General features: G+C 34.9%; 1 protein-coding gene across 2 annotated transcripts in view; it reads right to left on the bottom strand.

The window, feature by feature from the left end:
• blot (solute carrier family member bloated tubules) overlaps window positions 1-27,530 on the bottom strand; it is a 59,494-nt gene that overhangs the window by 10,651 nt on the left and 21,313 nt on the right. The window contains exons 1-2 of one of the 2 annotated variants that reach the window (XM_017622291.1): window positions 13,625-13,803; window positions 3,367-3,598 (exon numbers count right to left, since the gene is read on the bottom strand). In XM_017622291.1, coding sequence (XP_017477780.1) covers window positions 3,367-3,598; window positions 13,625-13,762 — 370 coding nt within the window. In that variant the 5' untranslated portion in view covers window positions 13,763-13,803. Of the gene's footprint in view, window positions 1-3,366; window positions 3,599-13,624; window positions 13,804-27,530 lie in introns of those variants that run through there. The other variant, XM_017622290.1, reaches the window with a different exon arrangement.

The following is a 27,530-nucleotide window of genomic DNA, read 5'->3' as shown; positions in this document are numbered from 1 at the left end:
TCAGTTGTATGTTAGTTAGGTGGCACAATTTTGAAACGGGTTGTGTCCAACCGATATGTACTGCGGAACACCAGACCGCCCCAATGCAACGCGAATAGAAGTTCTACTTATTCTATGCGGTGACGAAAATACTTCTGCGAATTGCAAAAGGCAGTTGCAGCAGCAATGAAAATTCAGAATGCAAAAATTTTACTTCAATGGCGGCCAGGTAGGGAAAATTGGGCGGCAATGGGTGGTCAGATGGGGACTGAGTGTAAGTTGGCATGTTGGTCCTTGCATGCTGTATCCTGGCTTGCAATTTCCCTCCTCCTCTTCACTTGTTGCATGCGCACTGCAGTGTTGATAGTGTTTGTAGTGTCGGCGCACAGGCGAGTGGGGCTGTGTGTTCGTTGTGCAAGTTAAACGAATGAATGCTGGTTGCCGAGCCGAATTGCTGTTGCGTTCGCCGCTGAAGTGGGTATACCTACAAAGGATGCGAGGCACTTGTGCCGGAGTATGTACGTATGTGCATGTACACATTCATATGCATTTAACATGAAAGCCATAATAAAATGTTTTGGCTGCCTTTTTCAAAGAGGTATTTAAAAATTTTAAAAATTACTCAAAAGTGTTTAATTAACGAACTACTTAAATATCTATGTTTTTTTTTTATAAAAAACACAAATTTCTTAACATAAAGATTTATAAAATTTTAATTTTTTTCCATAATTTTTTTTGTTAATTTCAAAGAAAACAGCTGAATGGTTAAAAATCCGATTTCAAATCGATTGCTACATTTATGAATATAGACTACATTTTGACTGGTGCAAAATATTTTTTTCCAGCCACCTACAAGAACTAAAGAATATCAAAACTAAGGCAATCCTATAACCGTGCCTCCGCGCGTAAGGATAAATATCTTTTCTTAGAATTGCTATAAAATCATAAGGTTAAAATTTTTGATCGCATATAAATATTTTGCTTTAGAAATCTACTGAAAATAAAATTATGATTCATATTTAATCTTAAAATTTTACCAGCTACTGTCTTATATTAATAACGGCTTTAAACTTAATACAAATTTTTTAAAAAATTTTAATATTTTCATTCGACTAAAAAATATTTATTTTTAAAGATTTTATAACAATTCACAGCCTCGGCGTCATGTTCAATATTAACCGATTTTAAATAGGTCTGCTTATTTTCCATTTTCTATAATTCTGGGAGAAAATTCCAAAACGTAGATGCACCTGCATATACAGCAACTCCAGGCTGAAATGTATGAAAAGTATCTTCACTCAACGAAATGGAAATGCTGCCCAAAAAGAAATACCATGGCATTACAGGCATCATGGCGAAACGTATAACGGAGGCTATAGGGACCTCCTGTGATACCTTAATGTCTCGAAAATCCTGCCAACAAAACAAAAACAACGGTTGGAATGAGCGAATAGAAGCACTAAGCAAAGACTACCTCAAAGAGAAGAGATAGTACCAGCGTTCGAAGAGGGTCAACTTTATAGAATGTCTGATAGAATGATGAAAGAAAGCAAAAAAGATTTTTTTTTTGAACTTTTCCACGATTCAAGAAACTACAAAACTAGAAGAACTCCCGTATCCGCCATCAGCATAGATAAGCGAGATACATATAACGGATCTGTTACGGCCATAGAAATCCTTCTAGTTTTGGGGAACCTAGATGACAAAGAGGCTTTTGGGCCAAATGGAGTTCCAATAAAGGTGCTTCTTTGTGTCATTATTTAATGCCTGTTTGATGGAAGACACGTTCCCATTAATATGGTAGCAGTAAAAGCTGGTACCACTATCACCCAAACATGACGCCGTATCTACAGCAACACAGATAGCAATTAAGGTGATAAGCGGATTCCGATGGCTAATTAAAAAATGTATTCAACAACGCAAACTAGGAAAAAATTCTCCATATCCTAAGGCAAATCAGAGCATCTGAGTACTTGCACAGTCTGATCCGCAGTTGCTTGAATAACCGGGTATGTACGATAGGTACTATGAGCTTTGTTGTGAAATATGTAATGAAATATGATGTACGATGCTGTACTTCGAGTAAAGTCAATAATTCGGTGACGGCAGTCCAAACCTAGGTAACAAAACAGAGGCGGCACTTAAAGTTAGATGAGATAATCTTTAAAGATCGGCGCCTACAACATCTCCCCTAAACATCTCGGCATCATGATTAACAAAAGGCTGACCTTCAAAGTGTATCTCGAATACGTAAAGGAAAAAGCAGTCGAACCTATAACAGCGTTCTCCAGATTAATGCTAAACACACGATGTCCCAAACAAAAGGAAGGCAATTATTGACAGGAATAGTCAAAAGCCAGCTAACCAGTGTAGTATAACTTAAACAGTGTTTGATTCAAAATCGTAAGTTTCTTGTTATTAAAATTAATTCTAAAAAAGTTGGGTCAAAATTGACCCCCGCCCGTTTTTCAAGGCATGTCAATTTTCCAAGCTCGCTAGTGATAGTCGGCACATTTTGATATCGAGCTTTTTTACTAAAATAAGAAAATAAAAATGAAAATTAAAATTGTTTTTAAATCAATAAACAACTTATTTATTTTTTTCAAGGTATGTCGATTTTTCAGTCTTGCTATGTTAAAAAAAAAACTAATCTACCGGGCCCAGAAACGTTTTTGGATACATTATATTGCTGATTACATTTTAAACAGTAATAGAATCTAGAACTCACAAGAAATACATTACATTACCTATCACGCATGTAATGCATTACTATTTTTCCCACTGAGCATGTCTGCATGAAAGTGTGTGTGAATGTGTTTGTTTATACTTCAACCGCAAGATCAACAACCGCAAGCAAAGCGGATACGCTTGCTCTCAGCAATGCAATTCGCTACTTTATAGAGAGCTATAGAATTTCGTTGTCTACTTTTAGGCTAATGTTGAAATTATACAACACATAAGAAAATTTTGCTGCCAGATGTGTCATTTTTTTCCAAAAACTAAAAAATTTAATAAAATTAAAAATAAAAAAAAATTAAATTAAGGAAATAATTTCGACTTTTTATATAAAATTGCCAATAAATATGTTAAAAATTTCCAATGAAATATGTATGCGAATAGTTACATACAAATGCAAGCAACTCTGCGCATTTGCAAAAACAATAGTCTTGTTTTTCTTTTGGCACAAACAAATGTGTGGCATACGACACACATCTCTTTTCGATTAAAATGTCTTAACATTTTATTTATATACCTACGTTAAATTATTCAAAATCTACTCACTTAGTTTTATCTTTTTATGGTTCACTCAGTTTTTATAGCAATGCATTTTGAATTTTATCTGAATTTTATTATATGTGTACGTTTTATTAATTTTCTTACACTTACCTTTAAAGATGGGCGATGCTGTCCATGTATGCGCTGCACTTTGCCCCAAAAATTGTCCAACCGATATCTCCAATAGAATGATGGGCAAACCGACTAGAAATAATAGCGTTATATATGGTATTAAATACGACGAGCCGTATCTATCCAATTCTCTGGGAAAACGGACTATATTAGCGTAGGTGACATTCAAGCAGATGCACAGCACAAGCCCACGAAATATCGAACATTTTGTCTGGAAAAAAGTAGGAAAAAGTGTGTTTATTAGTTTATGTTTTTCTTTTTTAGTAATAATTTATTGGTAATAAAAGATGAAAATGGTGGCATTTATTACTATTTCTTTATGTATGTAAGTCAGAATGTAAATAAATAATCTGAAAAAAGTAGGATAAGCATAAAAAGAACAAACAAAAATTAAAAATAAAATTAAATAAAATCTTTCAAGACTCTACTCTCACCAAAAATAATGCATATCTTGAAAACTCGAATCTTCGCCAAACTATTTACTTATTTATGTATATACTACACATTAGGATGTTCCGGAAAAAAAGTTCGCCGTACAGCCCTGAGTCGAAAGTATCTCTGCAGGACAAATGTGTGTTCGAACGTTTTTTACGTAGAATACGTCTTTAGTTTCGGTGTGAATGCCATGCTCAGTTGTAATTTTTAAAATTTTGCAACAATGCATACTCAGCGTAAAATAACAAAGCAATTAAAAAATAAAATGCCAATTTTACCGACAGATTCATTTTTGTAAGTGATCTGTTCGTTATCTGCCGCAGCCACAATGGTAAATACTGGCTTGTTTTGGGGTAAATTTGGAGACTTCAAAGAGCTTTAGCCACTTTGATTGTACAGATTTAACTTTCGCTTGCGGTATATAAGTTCTATATAGTAAAAGAAATATTGCAGTATACAAGTTTAAGCTGAATTTGCCAAAAATATAAGCATGTTAAGTCCAAACATTTTTAAAAGAATTAGCTTATTTTTTTATTTAAACAATGCTCGAGAACCGCTTCAACGATTTTGATCTTTTTTTCTTTTCAATCAAAAATACAAGTTATTTCCTTTCTCCTCAACCAACCTCATCCTAATTTACTTCACCTCACCTCAGCTCAACTCACCTGCACTCAACTCAACTCACCTAACCTCAACTAAACTCACCACACTACACCTTGCTTCACCTCAGCTCAACTCAACTCAACTCAATCCACCTCAACTCAACCCACCTCACCTTGCCTCAGCTCAACTCTACTCACACACCTCAAGCCAGCTAAACTCACCTCAATTCATCTCAATTCACCTCACATAAACTCACTTCAGCTCACCTTAACTATCCGCAATTCACCTCAACTCATCTCACCTCATTTTATCTCAATTCGCCTGACCTCACCTGACCTTAACTCACCTTATCTCACCACCCTGCTCAGTTACTACCACCCTGATGTCAGTAAATTAAAGCACGCCAAAAATTACATTGGATCACAAATTTGTGTTTTTTTTTTGTTCCACGGATGCCCCTATCTAATTCATATGTATAATTTCCAGCTGATTGGAAAATCAAGTAATTTTTTTCTATGGATAAATTTTCGAGATATTTTCAATTCACCGTTGGTCAACTAAAACAGTGGTTCCCCGTAATCATATATATCTTATGAAGTAATGGAATGATCTTAATACCAAGTATGGCAAATGAAAGCTAACGATATCCTCCATAAACCGTGCATACATCACTTTTCGATAGGTTTGATAGTTTCTGAGAAATTAATGAATCATTCCAGATTTTTTACTTTTTTTATGAAAAAAACATTAACGGGAAAAAGCAGGAGTCATTTGTTTGTTGCAGCATTCATTGAACTCAAGTACTAGTTCTAGTTCTTACTCTCCAGATTCCAGTTCTTATCACCCTAACGTGTTACCCTAACGTCAGAAAATTAAAGGCCCCCAAAAATTGTTTATTGAAGCTTATGAGGTATTTTGGTTTTTCCCGTGGAACTATTTAAAAATAAAAATAAAAATATTACCGAATGCAGATGTCATCAAAAAATGTAAAAAGAGCACCTCTAGGTTCGGCGAACAATTTTTATTTTGTTTTTGTTTTTTTAATTACCGTGCAAAAATACTTTTCGCTTTAAGAACTTTTTTGTTTGCCTGTAGGGTGGTACGGCCTAATATAAATATTTGTTACTACTCGGTGATTTCTGCAGTATGTATGTCACATTATGCGCTGACAGCTACTTACATACTCGTATCCAAATGCAGCCATAGCAACGCCCTCAATAAGTAGTTAACACCAATCTTAAGTAACTTCGACGGCAAGTACTAAACGCACAACCATTTCATATCTACATATACATACATACGTATGTATGTATGTAGGTGCAAATATTAGCTTAAGGAGAAATTGAAAGTTTTGCGGTTATACACCGCATTGATGCTGAACGTTATTAAGATAACCCACAACCGGAAGAAGTGAAGCGAAGGGACAAAATAATGTTAAATAAATAAACAAAGCAAGGAGAATGTTAAAGAAAGCATACATATGTATGTATGTACATATGTAAGTATAAAGAAAAATTTCGAAAATTTGCAACTAAGTAAGTAGCACCAACATCACAGTGACAACGCATTTACTTAAGTAAAGCAGCGTGCCTGCTACAGCAACAAAGAAAGTTACAGTGAAAGACGCTACAAAAATAATTAAGAGAATGCGAGTATTCATCAACGCTAGTGTGAAAACACTTTCACAACCACTTAAGTAAGTAAGTAGCACCTATCATCTTTAAGCCGCTCGCTAAGCGTGTTGACAAGAATTCGAAAGCAACAATCACACTTTGGTGATTTTAGAAATACTTAACGAAACAAATTAAAGGCGATGAGTAGCAGAATTATTTCGCGCGTCCACTTAAGTGTTTAAAATTGCACTTAAGTAAAGCTTGTTTGAGCAGCCAAGTTAGAATCGGCTTACGAAATTCGCAATAAACTGAAAAGAGAAGCGATAAAAATAACAAAACATGTACGTGTGTAGTATGTATGTATGTATGTATGTAGAAAAACTGCTAAGCCACCAGTATGCAAAATGGCAAATTAGCAAATTTTTGTGCAAAAATCAATTAACAACGTAGAATTATAACGACGGCATATATTTAGAAATGTACTCGAATGTAAATATGTATGTATGAAAATATTGAAATACGAAACACATTTCATCACTTGGCATAGTACTAAATTAAAGCGGATTGAAAACAAGTAAAGAGGTAAAAGTTCGTCTCAACTATGTACATTTGTACGATAAGCAAATTTTATCGCAATTTTCGTGTTTCTATAAATTACCGTTATATGGCAGGTGGGCGTGGTTATTGCCCGATTTCAAACATTTTCAACAAATTTCTTAGCTAGGCCCTAAGCAAGGTTTGTACCGAGTTTGGTAAGGATTGGTGCAGCTGATACTGAGATACAGCATTTCATCATGAGTGGGCGGGGCCACGCCCATTTTTGTACCCAAATTTTACTTTACATACTAATTTTCAGCAATTTAGAACTAATATTTACTGAAATATCTGGGTTTTAGCATTTTTCGAAAATGCCGTTATATGGGACGTGGGCGTGGTTACAGTCCGATTTCGCACATTTTCAATACCAACCTACCTTGGATAAAGGGTAACATATGTCCCGAATTTCAGTGAAATATCGCAATTTTTGCTGGAGTTATGGTTTAATCGACGGCTCTTTTCATTTTATTTTTTATATATCTATCTCGTTTCCTTTAATCTTTTACAAACAACAACAAGAAATTTTTAAGCATAAAAGGACCATCGACCTCAATTCCCACACAAAAATAGTACCGTCAGCAAACTTTAATATAAACTTAAAGCTTTTTGATTTGATTTCTTAGAAAGATTTCGGGTATGCAGTTTTGTAATTTTAGCATAGTAAAATGCAGGTTTCAAGCAGCTAGGATGTACCGTTGATTTTTGGTACTTTTTTGTAATTTCACAGTGTAGAAAATCCCCTCCCACTGTGAAATATGATTTTTCATTAATTTTAAAAATTGAACTTTTATTATTTAGTAAGAGCAAAAAATTCCTTATTTTTGATTTTTAATAATTTTTTAATGAAGAAATAAAAGGCAAAGTTTTCGTGATAGGTATGCATTATTTACCAAAAATTGCGTGGGACTGCTTTTCCATATATTTTTTAAACATTAGATATTTTAACGAATGAAACGTTTACACTTTTCCGGCGGTTTCCGAAAGTCATCTTTCTCAGTACCGATTACGTTTTTTTCAGAACCGTTGAGGATGATTTCGGAACCGCTCAGTTTATTTTCGGGACTGTTAAAGAGTTTATTGGGATTGTTAAGTAATTTTTTGGGATTGTTAAGGAAGTTTTCGGGATTGTTAAGGAATTTTTCGGAACAGTTATGGTTTTTCAAGACTGTTGTATATGTATTAGGGAGTATAAGAGGATTTTTTAGAGACAGTCAAGGATTTATTTTTTTTTTTTAATTTTTTCGTGATTTATTTTTGCGGTTATTTGGGATTTTTAAGATCTTATTGGTGTTTTAGTGACTTGTTCTGGCTTTTTCATGACTTTTCGACCTTCTTCGTGTTTTGGCACCATGTGGATTTTTTCGAGACATGTTCAACATTTTGAGCCTTTTTTTGCCGGGTTCACGAGCATATTTAAATCTTATTTTTAACTTGTATAAATGCCTTAAAAATAAAATCTTACCGGCTACCATCTGCCCAAAAAATACCAGACATACGTTTTCCCCTAAAATAATCATTGAAAGTCGATGAAATTATTTAAAAAAACACGATATATATTTAAATCATTTACAAAAGAAGCCGAGTAGTTGGGTTCCACATGAATTAATTAGTAAAATATTTAAAGAACCAAGTTTCATGCCAATCGCTACTAAAAATAATGAAATCAAGCCATGTTTTGATATGACTGATTTCAAACGATAAGAATTCATTCATGGATCAAATTAATTTGGGTTGAAGGTTGAAGAAGCTTCACTGACAGTTGTGCTACTGCCAACAGCTACGTAGAAGAGGGACGTAAAATTAATTATGGAACTATTTCTCAATTTCGATATGTTCTAATGTTTTATGGATCTTTCATAAAGTATATTACTTGATACCGCTGTGGCGTAGTGGTTAGCAGTGCGCGCTTCCAGGGTTCAAGCCTGGTTCAACCCAACATAAAAAAAAATATGTCAAAATAAATAAATATAAAAAACAAAAAACGTTTTTTCGTGAGATTTTATATCATAAGTATCCGCAACTATTTTTATAAATTTTTTTGTTTCCATTTTAAGTGATTATGTATAACTTATTTGTTTGCTTTATGCTTATATTATTTTGTTTTGTAAAATATAAAATTTGTATACAAAACATCATGCTAATTTAGTTGGACATTTATTACTTTCCTCTCTTTTGCGCACTCTTTTCCTATGTCTTTCAAAAGGCCATTGCCAACGACCTGGTTTTCATAAAATCGCCACACTCTTTAAATCGCATCAAATTTATTTTTTTTTTTTCGTTTATGATTGTGTAGACGAAATAAAAAACCATTTCAAAGCATCGAAATACAATTAGTAAAGCGTTGTGTCACGGTATTTTAATCATATCGATGGTTGTACAAAAGATTTGAATTGCTATACAATAAATGCAATTCAATAGCAAACAACACATTTGTACTAAGCATTTCTTCCGTCACCATTACCGCTTAAACGAAATTTTATTCCCATTATGTATGTATAGTAATTATTGCAATGCTAACATTGATGATTACATTACGAAGTGGTTGCTAATGAATTGCTGTCAATGACTTCAAGTGAAATTAACCGAATACCGTAATTCAATAGTACCAACTCACTTTGTCATTTACCAACCGAACCAACCAACCAACCAACCAGTATTGGAACAATAAAAAGATTAGCGGGTGGTATGTATACAAAGAGCATACTTAAAAGTGTAAAATGCACATTGTACATAAAAATTGTGCCAAAGATTTCCTCAAAAATTTTGCTGAAAAGCGTACGCAAAGAATTGTTTTGGCGAATCTTTAAAAAGAAAAGAGCCCCACGAGACCATTGGGGAATCAATGTAGAGCTTAGCATCACATTACGAAAGGCGAAACGATCACTCTGTGCTAGAAAATTTAAGATTCTGAACGAATATAGACCGAAGCTAGGATTCAGCTGAAGCAAAGCACCAAGTAAAGCGTGCGTCTTGATGTTGTCACACAAAGGGGAGGGACCTATAGTTTTACGCCGACTCCGAACGACGATTGTTTTTTTATGAGAAAGCCGTTTTTCTATGGCAGAAATGCATTCGGAGATTTTAGAAAAACACTTTTTTATTTATTTATTATTTCTTTTTTTTTATTGGGTTGAAGCAGCCTTGAACCCAGACCCTGCAGAAGTGTAGCACTCACTACTAACCACTACACCATAGCGGCCGCCACCAAGTATCTGTATATAAAATACGCAAAGGGATTTTTTTCAGGATAAAAGATCTGTACCGGTCGCTTGATTTTCAAAAATGAGATGTTAAACAAAAAGCCTTGGACTGAAGATGTGAAATAAGGTTTTACTTTTTTGAAAAGAGTTGCCACCTTTTATAAAATGATATTACAATTATTTAAAAAAATTAATCAATTATTACAAACTGGGTATCAATCGAAATGGTTTTGAGCGGCTTTATTTCTTTGCTGAACTATAGGAGGGTTGCCACCTGTTAAAAAAAATCATATTAGGTAAGAGAAATATGTACCACCATATGGGTGATACACGAAAGTGGTTGCAGAAAGTAGTGGTTTGAAAATATTTTGAAGAGGGTTGCCACCTGTTTGAAATGTCGAATTAGGTTTAGTTATTCACAAGTTATACAAAATATCAAAATATGGATGTCAAACGAAGGAGTCGTAAGAAATCTTTAGTTTGAACGCTAAGAATATTTTCGAGGTGTTGGAAAAGGGTTGCCACCTGTTTAAAAAGTTGAATTCAAATTATTTTTTAAGTTAAATGAGTTAAAATGTGGGTATCAATCGAAGGGGGTTTGACAATTTTTTTTATTTTTGAACTGTATTTAGCGGGGTTGCCACATGTTTGAAAATTAAAATTCCACTTAATTCATCAGTTAATTAAAAGATGTATCGCAGTGTCCGGCGAAGGAGAGTTAACAATGATTAAGCTTGACAATACTTTTGAAGAGGGCTGCCACCTGTTTCAATTAACTAATTCAAAATGTATGTGAAATACCAAAATACCGGAGTCAAACGAAAGAATGTTAAGAAATCTTTAGTTTGAACATTTCGAATGTTTGAAGAGAGTTGCCACGTGTTTAAAAAGTTACATTCAAATTATTCAGTAAGGATGAATTTTTAAAAGATGGGTATAAATCGAAATGGGGTTGAAAGGGATTTATTTAGGAGATCTATGATAAAGTTTTATTTTTTAACTAAGATCTTTTTTCACTGGTATAGGTGATTTGAAATTCGATGGAAATAAAAACATGCACTATGGGTACGGTGACCATATTAACCAACGTAAAATAAAGGACTTTTTTTTAATTATTTGGGAATACGCACATACAACTTGTATGATAAAAGTTCCTTACCCATATCGTAATTTTGAATCAAATATTTACCAGTTAATTAACCGATTCCGAAAAATGAAGCCAAATCCTTTTCAAGGACTTCGCCGTCCTTTGCTCCCAAACTGCGTTTACCATTATTCATACTGCACGCCGAAGCTAGCAGTGGTTCAAAATTATAATTTAATGTTCGTAATTCACCGTAGTCTTAATTTGTCAACCAACTTTTACTAAAAACCAAAAAAAAAAATATTTTGGTGAACATTTTTTTCCATTTCAATCATTTTTTTTTATAATTTTTCCGTTTTGAGGAACCATACAATTGTTTTTAACTAGCCTTTGTTATGTAACATTTTGTTAACTGCAACAGGAGAATACATTTTCTTCAAAATTGCCACTTTTTCTGCATTTTGCACTAGAAAATTTAATATAATCAAATAAAAATTCACAAATCAGACTCAACTGGTCTCTTGCAAATATTATAAGCTTTCATAAAAAAAAATATCAAATTAAGTGAAACAAATGAAGGCTCCAGTGAATTACGAACACTAAATGCCAGTTTTGAACCACTGTGCAGCAGTTGTTCTCTATCAGTGGAACTGGAAACTCAGCGTGAAACACGATCCTGTGCACAACTTCCCCTGTGCTTTATAGATTGTGCAAAGATTTCCTATTAAATAAAAACCCTTAAGTGGGGTGCGAAACGAACTGGCGGAGGTTTTCATTATATTTTATAAAGGACATGAAGAATTCAGAGCTAATTTAAAGGACAGTTTAAGAAATAAAGGACAAAAGGCGTCCTTTATTTTGACAAAAATTATATAGGACAGGGGGTTAAAATAAAGGACTGTCCTTTAAAATAAAGGACGGATGGTCACCGTAACTATGGGAGACTGCTCTTCACTCAGAAACAGCTGCACGGTTTTGATGAAATATTGCATTCGGATCTCTTTTAACTGTGACTAACATTTGGAATATTTTTTAAGTTTTTGAAATTAAATTTTGGGCGTACTAACACCAAGCGGTCTACTGGTAGTAGGTTTTCTACCGAATCCGGAGTCAGTTGCCAAAATAAGGTGGAACAATTGGCTCCGGGTTGATAGGAAGACTGCAAATTAAACTCTGTTTCTTGAACGCTATAAGCTGCGATTTTTTTTATCGTATATGTCTTCTTTTTCGTGCCCAAACAGCACGGACTTTCTTCCGGGCAGAAATGCGCAAGAAGTCAATTTTAAATGACAGCTGTTGTTTATTTAGATCCGATAGCAAATTTTGTAAAATACAAAAATGGAAAATAGCACTAAAAGTTTAGTAATGTAGGTATTTTCTAATTTTATTAGCTATATAAGAAAAATACACATAAAATCATTTGTTTTGGAACGGGTTGACACATTTTTGACACTTGTGAGAGGGTATAATAATAACGATACCGCCAAATTCTTACAATATTTATAAATGGTTGGATAAATTAATACAATAGTATCGATGTCAAATTCGATAACTGTAACGATTACTTTAATCGACAAATATTGTTATCAGTAAAAGTACCAATAAATATGTCGACATAAATAGAAATGTTGGTAAAAGTTTTGAAACTTTGTAATCAGATGTTTAGGTGGGATTTTTTTAGTGGGCGTAATTTTAGTCCGATTTCACTAATTTTCAACGCTTGGCTTTGATGTGGCAAGCATAATAATCATACCGAGTTTTGTACAAATCGATCGAATGGCTACCGAGATACCCATAAGTGGTCATAAGTGGGCGGTGCCACGCCCGTTTTCCAAAATTTTATCATAAACGTATTTCTTGCTAAAGAATCATTACAAGCATTTATTTTGAATAAATTAGCTTCAGTATTTACTGATTTATCGAAGATTTCATATTTCTCTAAAGTACCGTTATATGGGATGTGGGCGTGGTTATTGTCCAATTTTAAACATTTTCAGCCGTTTGGTATGCTATACCAAGTCCAACAACTGTACCATGTTTGGGAGAAATAGGAGCTGCGGTTACCAAGTTATACACATGTAATTATAAGTGGGCGTGGCTACGCCCATTTTCCAAAAATTTGTAATATTCTTATTTTTCGTAAAAAAGGCATTGAAAATATCAATTTTGAGTGAATACGCTTTGGTAGTTACTAAAATATTGCAGTTTTCGTATTTCTTAAAACTACCGTTATATAGGATGCAGGCGTGGTTATTGTCCGATTTTTCCCATTTTCAATACCATTCGTCCTACACTCAAAAGAAGTATACGTATCAAGATTCGTAAAGATATTTCAATTTTTACTCGAGCTATCATGTGCAAAGACGGACAGACGGACGGATTTGTTTTTCTCATTCTGAACATTTGTCTATATCTATCTCGATTCGTTTTGCCTGTTACAAACAACCGTTATGTGAACAAAGTTATAATACCCTTGTGCACAAGTGCGCTCAGGTACAAAAATGATCTGCGAAAAAAATTGTTCGCCAAATTTTGCTATACATAGGTCTCTGAAATTCTTCCACAGTGTTAGCACACTCTTCTAGCAAACGAGGGAAATGAATATTTTGAAAACTAAATAAGTTTAAGTACACTTAACTTAGTTCCCACACACCTGCAGACACGCACTCACTCGTATTCATTCACACATTCACACATTCACTTACTTTGCGATAATAACGGAATGGCACATCCTCATGCACGACATATAGATAATCTGCTAGATACTTTGTTGTTGGTATCTCCATCTTTGGGCAGATTTTGTAGCGTTTGTATGCGCAGAAGAATTTGTCATTTTCTTGCATTACTCGGCGCTGGCGTACGCAACAAAAACGAACGTGTCACTTTGATGAGCTCCAAAAACGCAGCAAAGACACAAATATTTTCAACTATTTTTATTTTTTTTTGTCAATACTTGTATCACACTTTAACACTTCTTTCGTTGGCAATTTCTTATAATGAAAGGTCGCCATGCAGGTGAAAGTAAAATGCCTGGGTGTCTTTACCAACAAATATTTCACATGCTGCTGAAAATATTAATTATTTAGTTAGTTAGTTAGGTCAAAACATTTTTTTTTTGTTCAAAAACAGTCGTTGTTGTTTTTTGTTTTTTTTTTTGGTGATTTGTATTTTTGTTTTTATTTTTTATTTGTAATTTTTTAATGACCAATAGCATTCATTTCACTTTCTTACGTCACTTCGATGAGTGTTTGCTTAATGACCATAAGAAAAATAAATAAATAAGCAGACGAAAATTTAAAAAGAAATAAAATTAAAAAAAGCTAGCGCAACTATAGGTTTTGGTATGATTTTTTATGTCGTTTAAATGTGATTTTTTTTTTTAATTAACATTTTGCAAGCACGTGCCGGGGCATTTGATGAGCGCCAAAAACCGCAACTGCAACAAAACAACAGAATGCGCAGGCGTAATATATCTGACTTAATGAGGGTATGTTTGTAGATGTATGTAGTACATATGTATGCATATGTATTTCACCTCTGATTTTTTTTCTTATTGGTTTTTAGAAATGCAGTTCTGCAAGCCTAATCTTCGCATTATTAATTTTGCTTTTTTTTTTTTAATCACCTTTTATTCACGTTCGATTTCGAGTGGGCGCTGCAAATCTTGCTACTTTAAAATCTTATAAATTCAAAGTCAAGGAGAAACCATTAATTTGCTAATAATGACAAGCAGATCTATCCATTTTAAATGCATGGCAATGATAAAAAGCCATATCCGCTAAAATAAAGCCTTGCATAATTGTCTATTATTTTTTTTTATGGCAATAGCTATTATGTTGTATTTAATCACCTCGACGACTGTAACGAATTTGGTGGTATTTTAACACATTCAAAGAGTGTAATTTTAGTGAAAATCGGCCGTTTATCTTCGTTGAATTCAAAGTAACAAAACATTGCCTCTCTGAATTCCTAATGGTGGATGCTTCCTAATGTTGGAGGATCAAGAAGCGGTAGGGTAATTGTCTTTTGCTACTCTTACGTATGCAGCTCTTTGATTTTGATGAAATTTTTTACACAGATAATGTTTTGGCTTTTAAGGTTATCTCCGAGGTTGCTACCTATTCGGAATTAGTTACAAATTAATTAAAACATCAGAATATTTAAAGATCCCTAATTCAAAAATATTTCGAATAGGGTTGCCACCTATTTTGAATCGCATATTTACTTAATTTTTTGTTTAAAAAAAGGGTAAAATATTACTAACTATTCATGGGTGGCAAGCGAAGGTTCTTAAACAATGCTTTCCCTATATACAAAATGTTATCTCTTAGGATAATAGTGTAAGGTTGCCACTTATTTTCCATTATACACGATTTTTCTAAAACATCGAAATATGGACATCAAATGAAAGGTATTGTTGAGAACTTTGATTATAAAATTTTTTCCATCAGGGTTGCCACGCTGCTATGTAATACAAATTTTTATTTTGTTAATTTCCATCGACATTTTTTTATGTGTACACAGTACATATACGCTCAAGATATGTACCATTCATTCCGGCGTATTTTGGAATAGAGTTGCCACCTAAATTGTACAGTATGGAATTTACTTAATAGATATCGAAATCCTTTGTTTTTGTTTATTTCCAAAATATTTTTGAGATTTTTTGTTAAGAATTGTTTGGGGCTTTTTTCGGTACTTTGCGAGATCTTTTTTTGGTTTTCTAAACTTTTCAGAGTGTTTCAAATACAACGGTGCAATTTCAGCTAAATTTTTTCAAATTTTGCTCTTGATACATTTTTAAATTTTTAGAATTATTTGCTAAAGTTTTTTTTTTCGTTCCCTTCGGTATTTTCTTGCCGCTTTTCTAGGTAATTAGCGTTTTTTTTTTTTTGTGTTTTTCTCATCTCACTCATCGGATTCCTTCAGATTCAACGAAGCAATTTCATCTCAGCTTTTTTGGGCTTTTGGCTTTCTCGGGTTTTTCCTGAATTTTTGAGACTTTTTGCTAAAATTTTTTGTATTGTTCTTTTCGGTATTGCAGCGTGGCCCCCAGGCTTTTTTGGTACTTTCCGGGATTTCTTGCATGATTTTTTTTTTGTGTTTCTATTTGAAGCTTTCAGGTGGTTTTAAATTAAAGGATGCGATTTTTTCTCAGTTGTTTGGAAAATTTTCTCGGAATTTTTGTTGTTTTAATATTTGAAGAGTTTTTGCTAAATCTTATTGGTATTGTTCCTTTCGATACCCATTTTCTTGGGGCTTTTGTCGCTACCTCCCAGCATTTTTTCATATTCAGCGGTGCAGCTTGTTCTCAGCTTTTCTCGCAATTTTTTCGATTTTTTTTTATTGTAATTTTCAGTTTTTTGCTAAAATTTTTTTTTTCAACGTACTTATTTATGTAAATACATAGAACAGTTGTTAAGAACTTCAAACAATTAACTGGAACGATTGATGCAATACATAAGCACTCCCGCATTTATACGAGCACTCTAATTCTATTATAAACCAAATTTGGCGAAGAAGACTTCAAGCCTAGCAAAGCGTAGTGATTTAAAAAAAGAAAACACTAAATAATTTGCTAAAAACCCGCATTTGGCTTCAGCGAAAAAGGCACAACCGGAAATTAATTAATTTGCCAACTAAAAAGCATTTTCAGCTTTTGCATACTCGTATTCGCCAAAATAGTTTATGTACATATATGTATATGTAAATAAATTATGTATCAACACATGGACTTATGTATTATAAAGCAATAGTTTTTTGATGTACAATATCAACTTGAAGATCAACTATTTGTTATTTCTTTTCAGTTTCGATTTTCATCTTCTTTTCATATTCTAATTTTAGTTGCTTCATTTACATTTTCAAATTGAGCTACATATCTCTCTATTAATTGTTTTTATTCGTATGCATGTGAATATATATGTGTTTATATATATACGCCTCTGTTCGAATACATGTTACTGTTATTTTAGTTTGACATTTGTAGTTAACATTGTTTAATTTTTTATTGCTATTCAATGGGCAAAGCTGCAAAAGCAATATTGTGTGATTTTTTTTTAATTGTATATTCATTCATAGTATGTATGTATGTAGTTACTTCTATTTTTATTCGCTTTAAAATATGTACGCCTAATATAATGGAGAACTGATTGAATGACTGGTTGATCTATATAGTTACCAGAATTAGGTTTCAAACGTTTTTTTTTTTTAATTTTTTATTGAAATATAAAACCTGGCAAAATTGTCTTTTGACTATAAATTTTCATGAAATTTAACTACCTCACTGTTCATCCAGACAGATTTTAATTCGAAAAATTGCAGTCATTTAGAATAGGTCAGGTTGAAATACATAGCTGAAGAGTAGATGTTACCCTAAAACAAGGCCACGAAAGGCCTTATGGAGTTACCAATCCCTTCCGATCTTCTGAGCTCACTGGGCAACAACTGGGCGAAACTCTATGCTGCCGCCTGGGTGGCTAACGCTACTGCCTCATATGCCGTGTAGTGTTCAAGGAGTCAAACATATGTCTCTAGCCTCAGGTGAACGAAGCCTTTCTAGAAGTTAAGAGTCATCTGTGTACAGATTTATGGTGGAGTGTGCTGTGCCAGTCCTGCCGTGTTGGTATCTCAACTTCGTATTTCTTACCGAAAGTGACTGAGTTTATACAAAAGTCGGTAGTCATGAGGAACGTGATTACTTCCATTTTTTTTAAGGTAGTTGGATGACCTTAAGTTCCTTGGCTGTATGGTTTTGCCTCCCGACCGCAATAGTATTAAATAGTGAAACGAGCGATGTCAATATCCGAGCTGGCTAAACTTTAACCAAAAGAAGATAGGGCAGCCGAGAAGAAAGTGTTGCGATAAATTAATAAAGAAAATTTAAATCAATAAAGAAAAAAACAACTATTGATTTAAAAAAAGCAAAAAATCCGCTGCGGGAGACTCGAAATCGGATCCTTCACGCCTGTGCTTTTCTCATTCGTTCATTGCAACTGCTGGAGCGACGCGAGCTAAATTATATAACAGTGCTTTCCCTCAAAATATCTTTTCGGCGAAGACCTGTTCGGACGCATGTACCAACTGTTAAGAAGAATTTGGTCTGATGAATGCATGCCCGAAGACTGGAATCTGAGTGTATTTCCCCCACAATCCACAAAAAGCGAGATCCCGCCGTTTGCGTCCCTTATCGCGGAATAAGCCTTCTCTAAGGCTCTGTGTGAAAGACTGAAACCCTTTATGAGTCAACTGAAGGGACCTTATCATTGTGGTAAGTCCACAGTTGACCAGATTTTCACAGCACATCAAATTCTGTAAAAGACACTGGGCATACAAATCGACACCTATCACATTTTTATCGATTTTAAAGCCGCTCTTGATAGCACAAAGAGAAGCTGCCTGTGCGACGCCATGTCTAAATTTGGGATCCCCGCTAAACTAATACGGCTATATAGAGTGACGTTGAGCAAAAAATTCAGCTCTACTCAAATTGGGAAAGACCTCTCCGCACCATTTGAGACCAAACTAGGCTTGACATTTTCACCGTCATGCTGGAAAGCGTAGTAAAATCTGTCAATCTGAATCGCAGCGACACTATTCTACCCAGTTCGCATGGGGGACGGGTACCCAAGAAGATGGAATAACGAACTGCACGAGCTTTTTGACGTCATGGAGATAGTTAGGCGTATAAAAAGGCAAGGGATTAGGCTCGCTTGACAGTGAAAAGATCCTTTGACTCGGCAGCCATGGGTGGACAACGAAAGCAAAGGCGCCCACGAACAAAATGGAAGGACCAAGTACAGAAATGGACATGTCTGCACTCCTAATGAACAACTTGCGCCGATTCGCAAAGGAGAGGAGGAGGCTATTGGCGAAGTTTTTGGTGTCGACCCAAACAACAAGAATTTATTATAATTTATTTTGATTCCCTTTCAGATTTTTTCTTATGATTTATTCAACGCTACCAAATACATTTGCTAATCAAAAGGCGACCAAGAGAGCGCTAAATTGGCAAAACAAATTTGGCAAATGCCATTTAAGTATTTATGTTAGTCACTTGGCTTTTTCAGCTGTGCTTAATTGAAAAAAAATAAAAAATATTTCGAGACCATTTTTTTTATCCATAACACATGCACACTATTCACTTAACAGGCAATAAAAAGCAACAAATTTGTAGATAATTTTGGTTGGACTATCGACTTAAGAGGCGCACAAAGTCCTCACATGGCAACACAAAAACAAAACAAAAAATTATATTAAGCCGCTTCTTGGAAACATAAGTATATCAACGCATTATATTTTTTTATTTTTTATTTTTTTTTTTTTTGTTTTCCTTGATAAATTTTATTTTTTTTTACAATTTTATTAGAGCACATATTTATGTTAATATGTATATAAACATATGTATGCACATTGCCCACTCAACACTAAATTGAATTAGACGAGCGTTAATTAAATTCGAGAAGTCAGACGGCGCACGACATTTGAACTCACGACACTACAAAAAAAAAAAAAACAACAACAGGCACAATAATCACAATAAACACACAATAATAATATGTTTCAGCCATGCTCATTGAGAATGGGAATCGAAAAGAACTTTTTTTTTTAAGAATTTTCCAAATTATAGTTATGTAGTATTGCGGTGTAATTTATTTAAGTGTCAAGTTAACGATGCCGCTCACGTTAGATGGCGTTGGTGTTTTTGGTTTGTTTGATGCCGTCACCAGCAGGCGCGCATCTGTCCACCACTTCGGCTAAGTAACGCCTGACAGTAGTGCTGCGGGCCAAATGCTAGCAAAGGTCTGTTGTGCAGCCGAGGCAGTTGAAGATGCTTTTCGCATAGCCGGTTTCGTAGCTACATAGCTAACTAACTGGTCATTGCCAAATAACTGTTGCTCAACAATAGACGCTATCACGTCGTCACGGTCATTGTTGCAATGTGTTGTTGACGCTTTGAAGATTTCGCTTTAAATGCGCCGTTTTTTTTCAGTTACTGCCGCTGTCTTCTTTGTTCCTAAGGCATTGTCAAAGTCGCATTTTTTTTGTTCTACGATTTTCTTGGAATTTTTTATAATTTTCATAAATAAAGTTTTTTTTCTGCGTATTCATTTTTTAATTTTTTCACCTAAACTTTTCTTACATTTTTTTGCTCAAAGAATTTCTCATTATTTCTTTGTTAGAACATTCATATACTGCAATTATTATTTATTTGTAGCTTCTCTTTTTCGTTTTCTTTTTTTTTTGTGTTGTTGTATACAAATTTCCAGTAATTATAAATTAAGTTACCGCACAACTGACACTCGCTCTCACCGGCGATAGTACAAAACTGACAGCGCATGCAAGAGCGTTGAAGGCCCAAAGCCCAACCGACAACAAACTCGAGTGGTTGGCATACCGCCAGCGTATGTATGTACGACTTTAAAGCCACACACGTTACAGCGCGCCTATTACTGCATGCCCATACATATGTATGAAAGAGTGTAGATATTTACAAACAATCACCGCACACGCATTCATTCCCCTTAATTGTCTGAAAAACTTTGTTCGCGGCGTGCGAGAGAGTCGGCGCACCATCTTAGACGTACGGCTTTTTGGTAAGACTCACGAGCGGCTTGACGGCCTAAACGGTAACCACACGTTTGCGGCTCAAAGAACGGCGAAACCTTCATAAACGTAAGCTACTAACTGCATACGAGGGTAGGCTGAAAAGTTTTGAGTCTAAGTGGCTTTTCAGAGTAATTAATGTCTTGTCCTGCGTGGTGTCACTAATTGCTAATATCCTTAGTAGTACAAGAACCGAATTCCACGTCTTTAACATCATTACACTTTCAGTAATTGAACCGTGTGTGAAATATTTGTGGATAAGACTACAGTGTATGGGGAGTCGGGACAATCATGCTCAGAATTGAAGCATGGCAGGGAATTGCTGGAAAATTATCACAGGTCAGGGCGTACAAACCCTGCCGATACCGAAGAAAATATTAGAAAAGTCAAAAACTTTTGCTGGAAGATCGGCGAATCAAGTTGTGGCAGATAGCTGAAACCATAGGCCTTTGGACCTCTGTGGCGTTAATCCAGACGACATTTTTTCTCGCGTTTGGACTGGGCATAAACCTTAAACCGGCAGCATGAGCCACAGTCAAAACAGGAGTCTATGCGGTGGATAGAAAAGGGAGAAAAGCCGTCACGGAAATTCAAAGTGGAAAAATCAGCATCTAAGCTCATTTCCAGTGCTTTTTGGGATTGAGAAGGCATTTTGTTCATCAACTATCTCCCTAAAAAAATTATAACGAACGGTGACTATTATGCCACATTTTTGACTAAAGTGCCTTAAGTGGTTGTCGAGATATGGAGAGGCAAACTGGTCAAAGGAATCCGTTTTTGCGAGACAATGCACTCGGCGTGCCTTAGCCGAGACTGGATTTGAAGAAATCAACCACCCATCTTACAGTCCAGACTTGGACCCCAGCGATTCACCAATTTGAAGAAAATGTTCGAGGACGAAGATTTTCGAGTGAAACAAATGAAGACGACGGTAGACGAGCATTTCGCAGGCAAAGACGGTGAATATTTTTTCACTGGGTTAAAAGCCCCTTATGATAAATGTAAGAAGTGTGTTGAAGTAGAAGGGAAATTATATAGAAAAATACAACTTTTAAACACTTCTATCAGCTAATGCCTTAGGCTCAAAACTTTTCAACCTCCCCGCGTACATACATACATACATATACTTAAAGCATAATCGAAAAAAGTAAAATAAATAACGATCGCGGTTGTTGCTCATTCAGTCAGTCCCTCGCTCGATCAAAATGCTAATGCCGACTACATATACGTTTACTTGGCTAGTAGTCCCGTCTTGTGCCGGCCAGCAGTGTGACCAGATGTTCGCAAAAAGCGAAGCAAAATTCGTTTTTAAAAAAGGTTAGAAATAGTTAAATGCTATGAAAATTGAAGTCAAAAAGAAGTCCGTCATTCTTAAAAAGCATACATACTTCAACATACGTATGCAAAAAGAAGTTCAGTTTAGGATAAGAAAAATGCACAAATTTCAATATTGCAAATTTTAAAAATGTGGTTTAAAACTAAATTCTTGGTATTACATATTTTTTAAAAAGCAAGGAAAGTATTTTCTCAAAGAAATTGTACTTTGCACTGTTATTGTAATATTTCAACGTTAAATAGTAGTTTTATAATTATTAAAGCTTTTTAGTATCTAGGTACTTATTTTTGTCGTTCCAGGACGAATTTTATTACGAATATTTTAAGTAAAAAAGGCCAGAAAAAAGCCACGAAGTTAGATCTAAATTTCTGAGGCTATGGCATAAAACGGCTCACCTGTTCACACTGCCGGCCAGTCAGCTAATTGTTTGCTTCTATATTACCTTTAGAAAACATACATATATACACACTTCTATAGAAGTAAATCGACTTTGCACGCCTTATGCTTTGCTCTGTTTTGTTTCCGCTCTTCTAGCGTTTACCGCCGCTTCATATCAACAAGCGCCGCCGGCTTTGCTTTCTTACCCACAAGCTTCATAGCAAACTATTATACGTACATATCTTTGTAGGCTTGTAATATCCAAGCACATGGTATGCAGGTGTGTGTGTGTGTGCTTTCTTTCATTCATACAAACATTATTTTTCTCTTTACTTTTCTTATACTTTTTAATAATTAGCTACATTGCTATAATCTGCGCTTTCTTGATTTCTTTCTTCATTTGTGTTCTTTAAGATGTTCCGAGGACAGTGTGCGCGAAAGGTATGAGTACTAAAAAGAATGCCTGGAGTTGGCGTCGATTGTCCTCATCATTACCATAGGCTCTGTGACTCCCACGGTGGCATTTCTATTACATTTTTTACCTTAATTACTCGGAGTGCCTACGAATCAGTTAGACTTTTCGTGTGCCAAATCGCTTCCAAGCTTAGATTTACGACACAGAGAATACGGTAGAAGACTGGACTAAATAGCATAGTTCCAGCCGAAAATAATACTATCTTCATCGATATCCAAGTACATAGGTCAGAGAGGATCGGCTCTAGAAAAGTCCACTCACAGAGGCATATTAGACAGGATAAAACGGGCTGCCATAGTGAGGCTCTGAGGATTATATTAAATGTTCTACCCACCGAACTATACGATAGACATCAAGCCAACTACAACGCCACCAGATTTAATAGAGCTAAAACATGTAGAGACGTCATGTTCGGTCACTCAAAAAATCTGGACACCATTTTAGCAACCCTACATAAGCGGGATTACACCAGCCCAAGTTTCTGCTTCCAGAATACGTATTCTCCAGAATTCGAGACAGAAGCGACTGGGTAAACCGCTCGGACTTATGTAGATCCAGGGTATACCGCTATCTTTACAGACGAGTCGAAGCGCGACAATAAAGTTGGAAGCAGATTTTACCCTAAAGACCTCTGCGTGAACCTTAGGAAGCGGCTCCCTGACCACTGCAGCGTTTTTTAGCCCTTCCTATGGCTTAATAGCGGCGCAGATTCTATACAATCCGTCACTATTTATTCTGACAATCAAACATTAAATCTCTACAGTGAAGTAACCTTAAACGAATCTGCCGCGAACATTACCATTAACGTGGTGTGGGTACCCGAGCACGGTGAAATACCGGGAGATTACGAGTGGGAAACTGACCTACGCTTAGTAAACTCTGCGAACGATCAAGGCATCGTCCCTCTGTCTTCGTGTGAGGACCGTCTGAAATCTATTTTCATTGAATTGGCCAACAAACCATGGGCGAAAGAACGAACTTCTTCCGTTACTAAACATATCTGACCAAATATTAATGAGAACATATCCAAAACTATCGTGCCATTATTACCGTAGTTGTCGGTATCACTAAAGGGCACTGCCTAATGGGAGCGCATGCTAGGAGGAGGAGGTGAATTTTTAATGAATATTTCTCGACTCTCTGGACATCCGCGACCTTTCAAGACATGTTAAAGGTACACGATGGTCCTATCAAGATTGTGCGGAGGTTTGGGACATACTACCCAAATATCCCTTCCAATTGGAGAGCACAAACCTGGATGAAGGTGTATCTTCCCTGAGAACCTGTCAAATTGTAGGGACATATTCAAACTACATGAGGTAATATCTGATAGCGACCCGAGCTTGATTGACTTCGCTACGCCCCACGAAATATGGTAGTCTATACAATTAGGTTCCTGCGCAAAAGCGTTTCCTTAATTAGGACGACTTCGGATCTATAAACGATAAGCCAGATTAGTCAGTTAGTGATAGGCGGAAGGAGCGCTTCTTTTATTTTGGACAGAGCATTTAATATTTACTGAAATCATTATGATATTGCAGCCAAGATAAGTGTGCATTCCGCCAGGCGGAAGTCCATTCACCTTGATCAATCAGTTCAAGCTGATGACTGCTTGAAGATTTCAACATCAACCAGAGCGCGGTCAACTAACAAACCCTCAGCCCAATATCTAGAGACTACTTTTCAATAAATACACACTCGCAAGGAAAAAATTATATGACAAGGAAAAAGAAAAGTAGACGTATTAGTCGAAGGAAGAAGAGATAACGCGAAATAAGTGAGTGCAAAGAGTTTTCAATGCTGGCTGTAAGGAAAAGTTCGGCGGCTCAAAGAAGGTTTGAAAACCGGGGTGAATTCTTTGAGGAACAAGAATGGCGTACTAATGGCTGATGTCCGAGCCCACGTAGACTATGGACTTGCTAGACCAGCTGCGGAAAGCATAAAGAAAATTATGACAAAACTTGCAACCCCACCATAATATCCATATTTTTTTGGACCAGCCAAATCAAGCACACGATAAATTTTGAAAAATATCCCCGAAAAATTTCCTTATAAAATATTGTCCTTTGCAGTACGAAAAGGAGTTGCCTATTTGCCGTGATACCTGAATATCGTATACCTGAAAAAATAACTCGGCTGTTTAAAATAGCGTTGAGCGATACCACTAGCTCCGTTTGAATTTGGAAGGGTTTCTTTGAGCCGCTTGAAAACAAACGAGTATGCAACTGAGAAGTAAAGTTCTGGTCTTCTCATCGAACAAGAATTACACTGGACAATGACATCCAATAAGGCAGCCCTTTACACGACGTCGACGTAGTCTAGCGCATTGAATGAGAAAAAAGCATTTAAAGCATCTTAAAACATTGGACAAAAATCAAAGGGTTTTGCTTACACTTCTAAAAATTTGTTCGAAATCAGTGTCCACCTTTCTTTGCTATCGTTCAGATAAAAAATGGTACATAAATAGGTTTTTAGTATAAAATTGCATTATTCTTAACAATAATAATGCAATTAATTCAAATTATTTTCACGGTGCAGCAAGGTGTTGTAATGCGAAGTTTGCATGTCGGCCACGTGATTCTTCATGTTCGACGCATCCGAGCGCGGATCTTGAACATTGAAGACACAACATAACGTGGTCACAATTCAGTGAGTCTGCTGCTGCTACAAATTTTTAATTTGTTATTATTTGTGCACACATACATACGTACATATGTATATGATGAATGCCTTTTTTTATTTTTTTTTTTTTGAGCATGAGTAACTGCATGTTTAGATTTTCGTATCAATGGCTCGTTCGAAACACATTAGGGCAGATCGGAAAGAAATTTTGACATAAAACCACAAAATCTTAGGTAGTTTTATTAAAAACAACAAACTTATTTATGCTTATGTGAAAACAAATGTGTGAAAGCAGCCAAATCAATATATATGTATATGGGTATGTGGGTTAGTCCATGTCAAATCGACGATTTTGGATGAAATTTGGGCAGCATTTTTCTTTTATCATATAATGAAGTTCGGCCAAAGGCAAACAATTAAAGTTTTTTTCGAAAGTTAAACAAAATTATAAATTTCGTTATTTTTGGTATTTTACAAATATAAAACATTAAAAAAAGTACATAATTTTGAGACTAAAACTGTCTTAAAAGCAAAAATCTTAATAAATTGTTTTGCATACAATACCTCTAACTGATCTTAAAATATCCTGAAACTTTGAATAAGGTTTTTTTTTTTAAGTTTTGAATTTTGAAAAAAATTGTATTCATATTAATTTGTTTTTATTTTAGGCTTTGCAAAAAAAATATATTTTTTCTAAGTTAAAAAAATTCGTATCTCATAAAAAAACAAAACATCCTCCTGAAAATTTCAGAATCTTTTAAGATCAGTTAGAGGTATTGTTAAAAAAAAAAACTTGGTTCAAAAACGTATATAAGTTTTCACTTATACGCTGTTTAAAATTTGGTTTTTCTTTTTATTTTTCGAATTTTTTAATAAATTTTTTGTCTGACCCAAAACATCACCTTTAAAACGAGACCCGGAAATTGAGAAATTTAGGATTTAGATTTTTTTCACTTTGTAGAACTTCGTTATATGATACAAGAAAAATTCTGATCAAAATTCGTCATGTCTGTGAAGTTGGCATACGGTACGACGCAAAAAGACAAAAAAAAAGCTGTTGTTCTGGATACTTTGGCAAAAAAAAAATTTCAAAAAATTTGTATGCCAGATTCACGCAACATAGGGAAAATAAAAAGCTGTTGTGAGTGGCTTTTCAATAGTTTTAGAGTTCTTGAAAAGTGAAAAAGGCTCTGGATATTTTTCCAAAAATATTTGTTTCAAAAAATTTTCGAAATTACGCGAAAAAAAACTTTCTCAAAAAAGTCGAAGAAAATTAAATGTTTGAAAAAAATAAAAACCAAAACTGTTCTGAGTAACTTTTTAATAGTTCTAGAGCTCTTGAAAAGAAAAAAATTCTGCAAAATTACGCCAAAAAAATGTTGTATGGTATACATTAAAAAATTGCAAATTATATTACCTCTTTTTTATATAACGCAATCGTTGAGAAGTTGTCAGCTATGAGTGGTCAATCTTTCTTCCATATGCAAAAAAATAAAGAATTAAAGTCGCCAGCTTCACGCTTCGAACCTTAAACTTGGCAACCAGCTCTTAAATATTTTGATGCATAATTTTAGTTAAATGTGGTGTGTCAATATAATACTACTATAATTATCTTATAGTTCTTTCTTTTATTTTTTCTCTCTTCCATCTCATATGGAATTTTCGTCACAAAATTCGATCCATGCCAAAGTACAAATTCAAAATAACAGCCAACCCTGGCGCGCATGCGCCTTAAGCTACTACAAATGAGTGCAATAGCGATGTTCACTAAATACGTTTGAATGTGCAGCTGCAATATCTTCTTTCGCAGATAATATCAAAGCAGTTAGAATTTTAAACAATTATAAACCAGCAGCTTAGGCAGAACTAATAACAAAGAGGAAGTTAAGCTGAGCGAAGAAGTATAAGATGCCATGCTACACACCAATTCAAGTTCAGAAACGGTAAATGCTTATGACTGCAGTGGAAAAAATTGTTAATGAAGGAAGTTTCTTGTATCTATTTAAAAAAAAATGTAGCAAGGCCGCAGCCTAACAACGCATTTTGTAATGTATAAAAACTATTTATAATACGGTGCACTTTCGTATACTTACAAATCTATGTATTTACATATATGTGTATATATATGTGTGTATGCTTGTATTTGTATACAGGTGATAGCGCACTTTAGTGCTTTGGGAATTTGTAATCAGAT

This window comes from Rhagoletis zephyria, unplaced genomic scaffold (assembly GCF_001687245.7).
Source record: "Rhagoletis zephyria isolate East Lansing unplaced genomic scaffold, Rhagoletis_zephyria_1.1 Rzeph_scaffold_02748, whole genome shotgun sequence".
Lineage (NCBI taxonomy): Eukaryota > Metazoa > Arthropoda > Insecta > Diptera > Tephritidae > Rhagoletis > Rhagoletis zephyria.
This window is presented reverse-complemented; position numbering and strand designations above follow the sequence as displayed.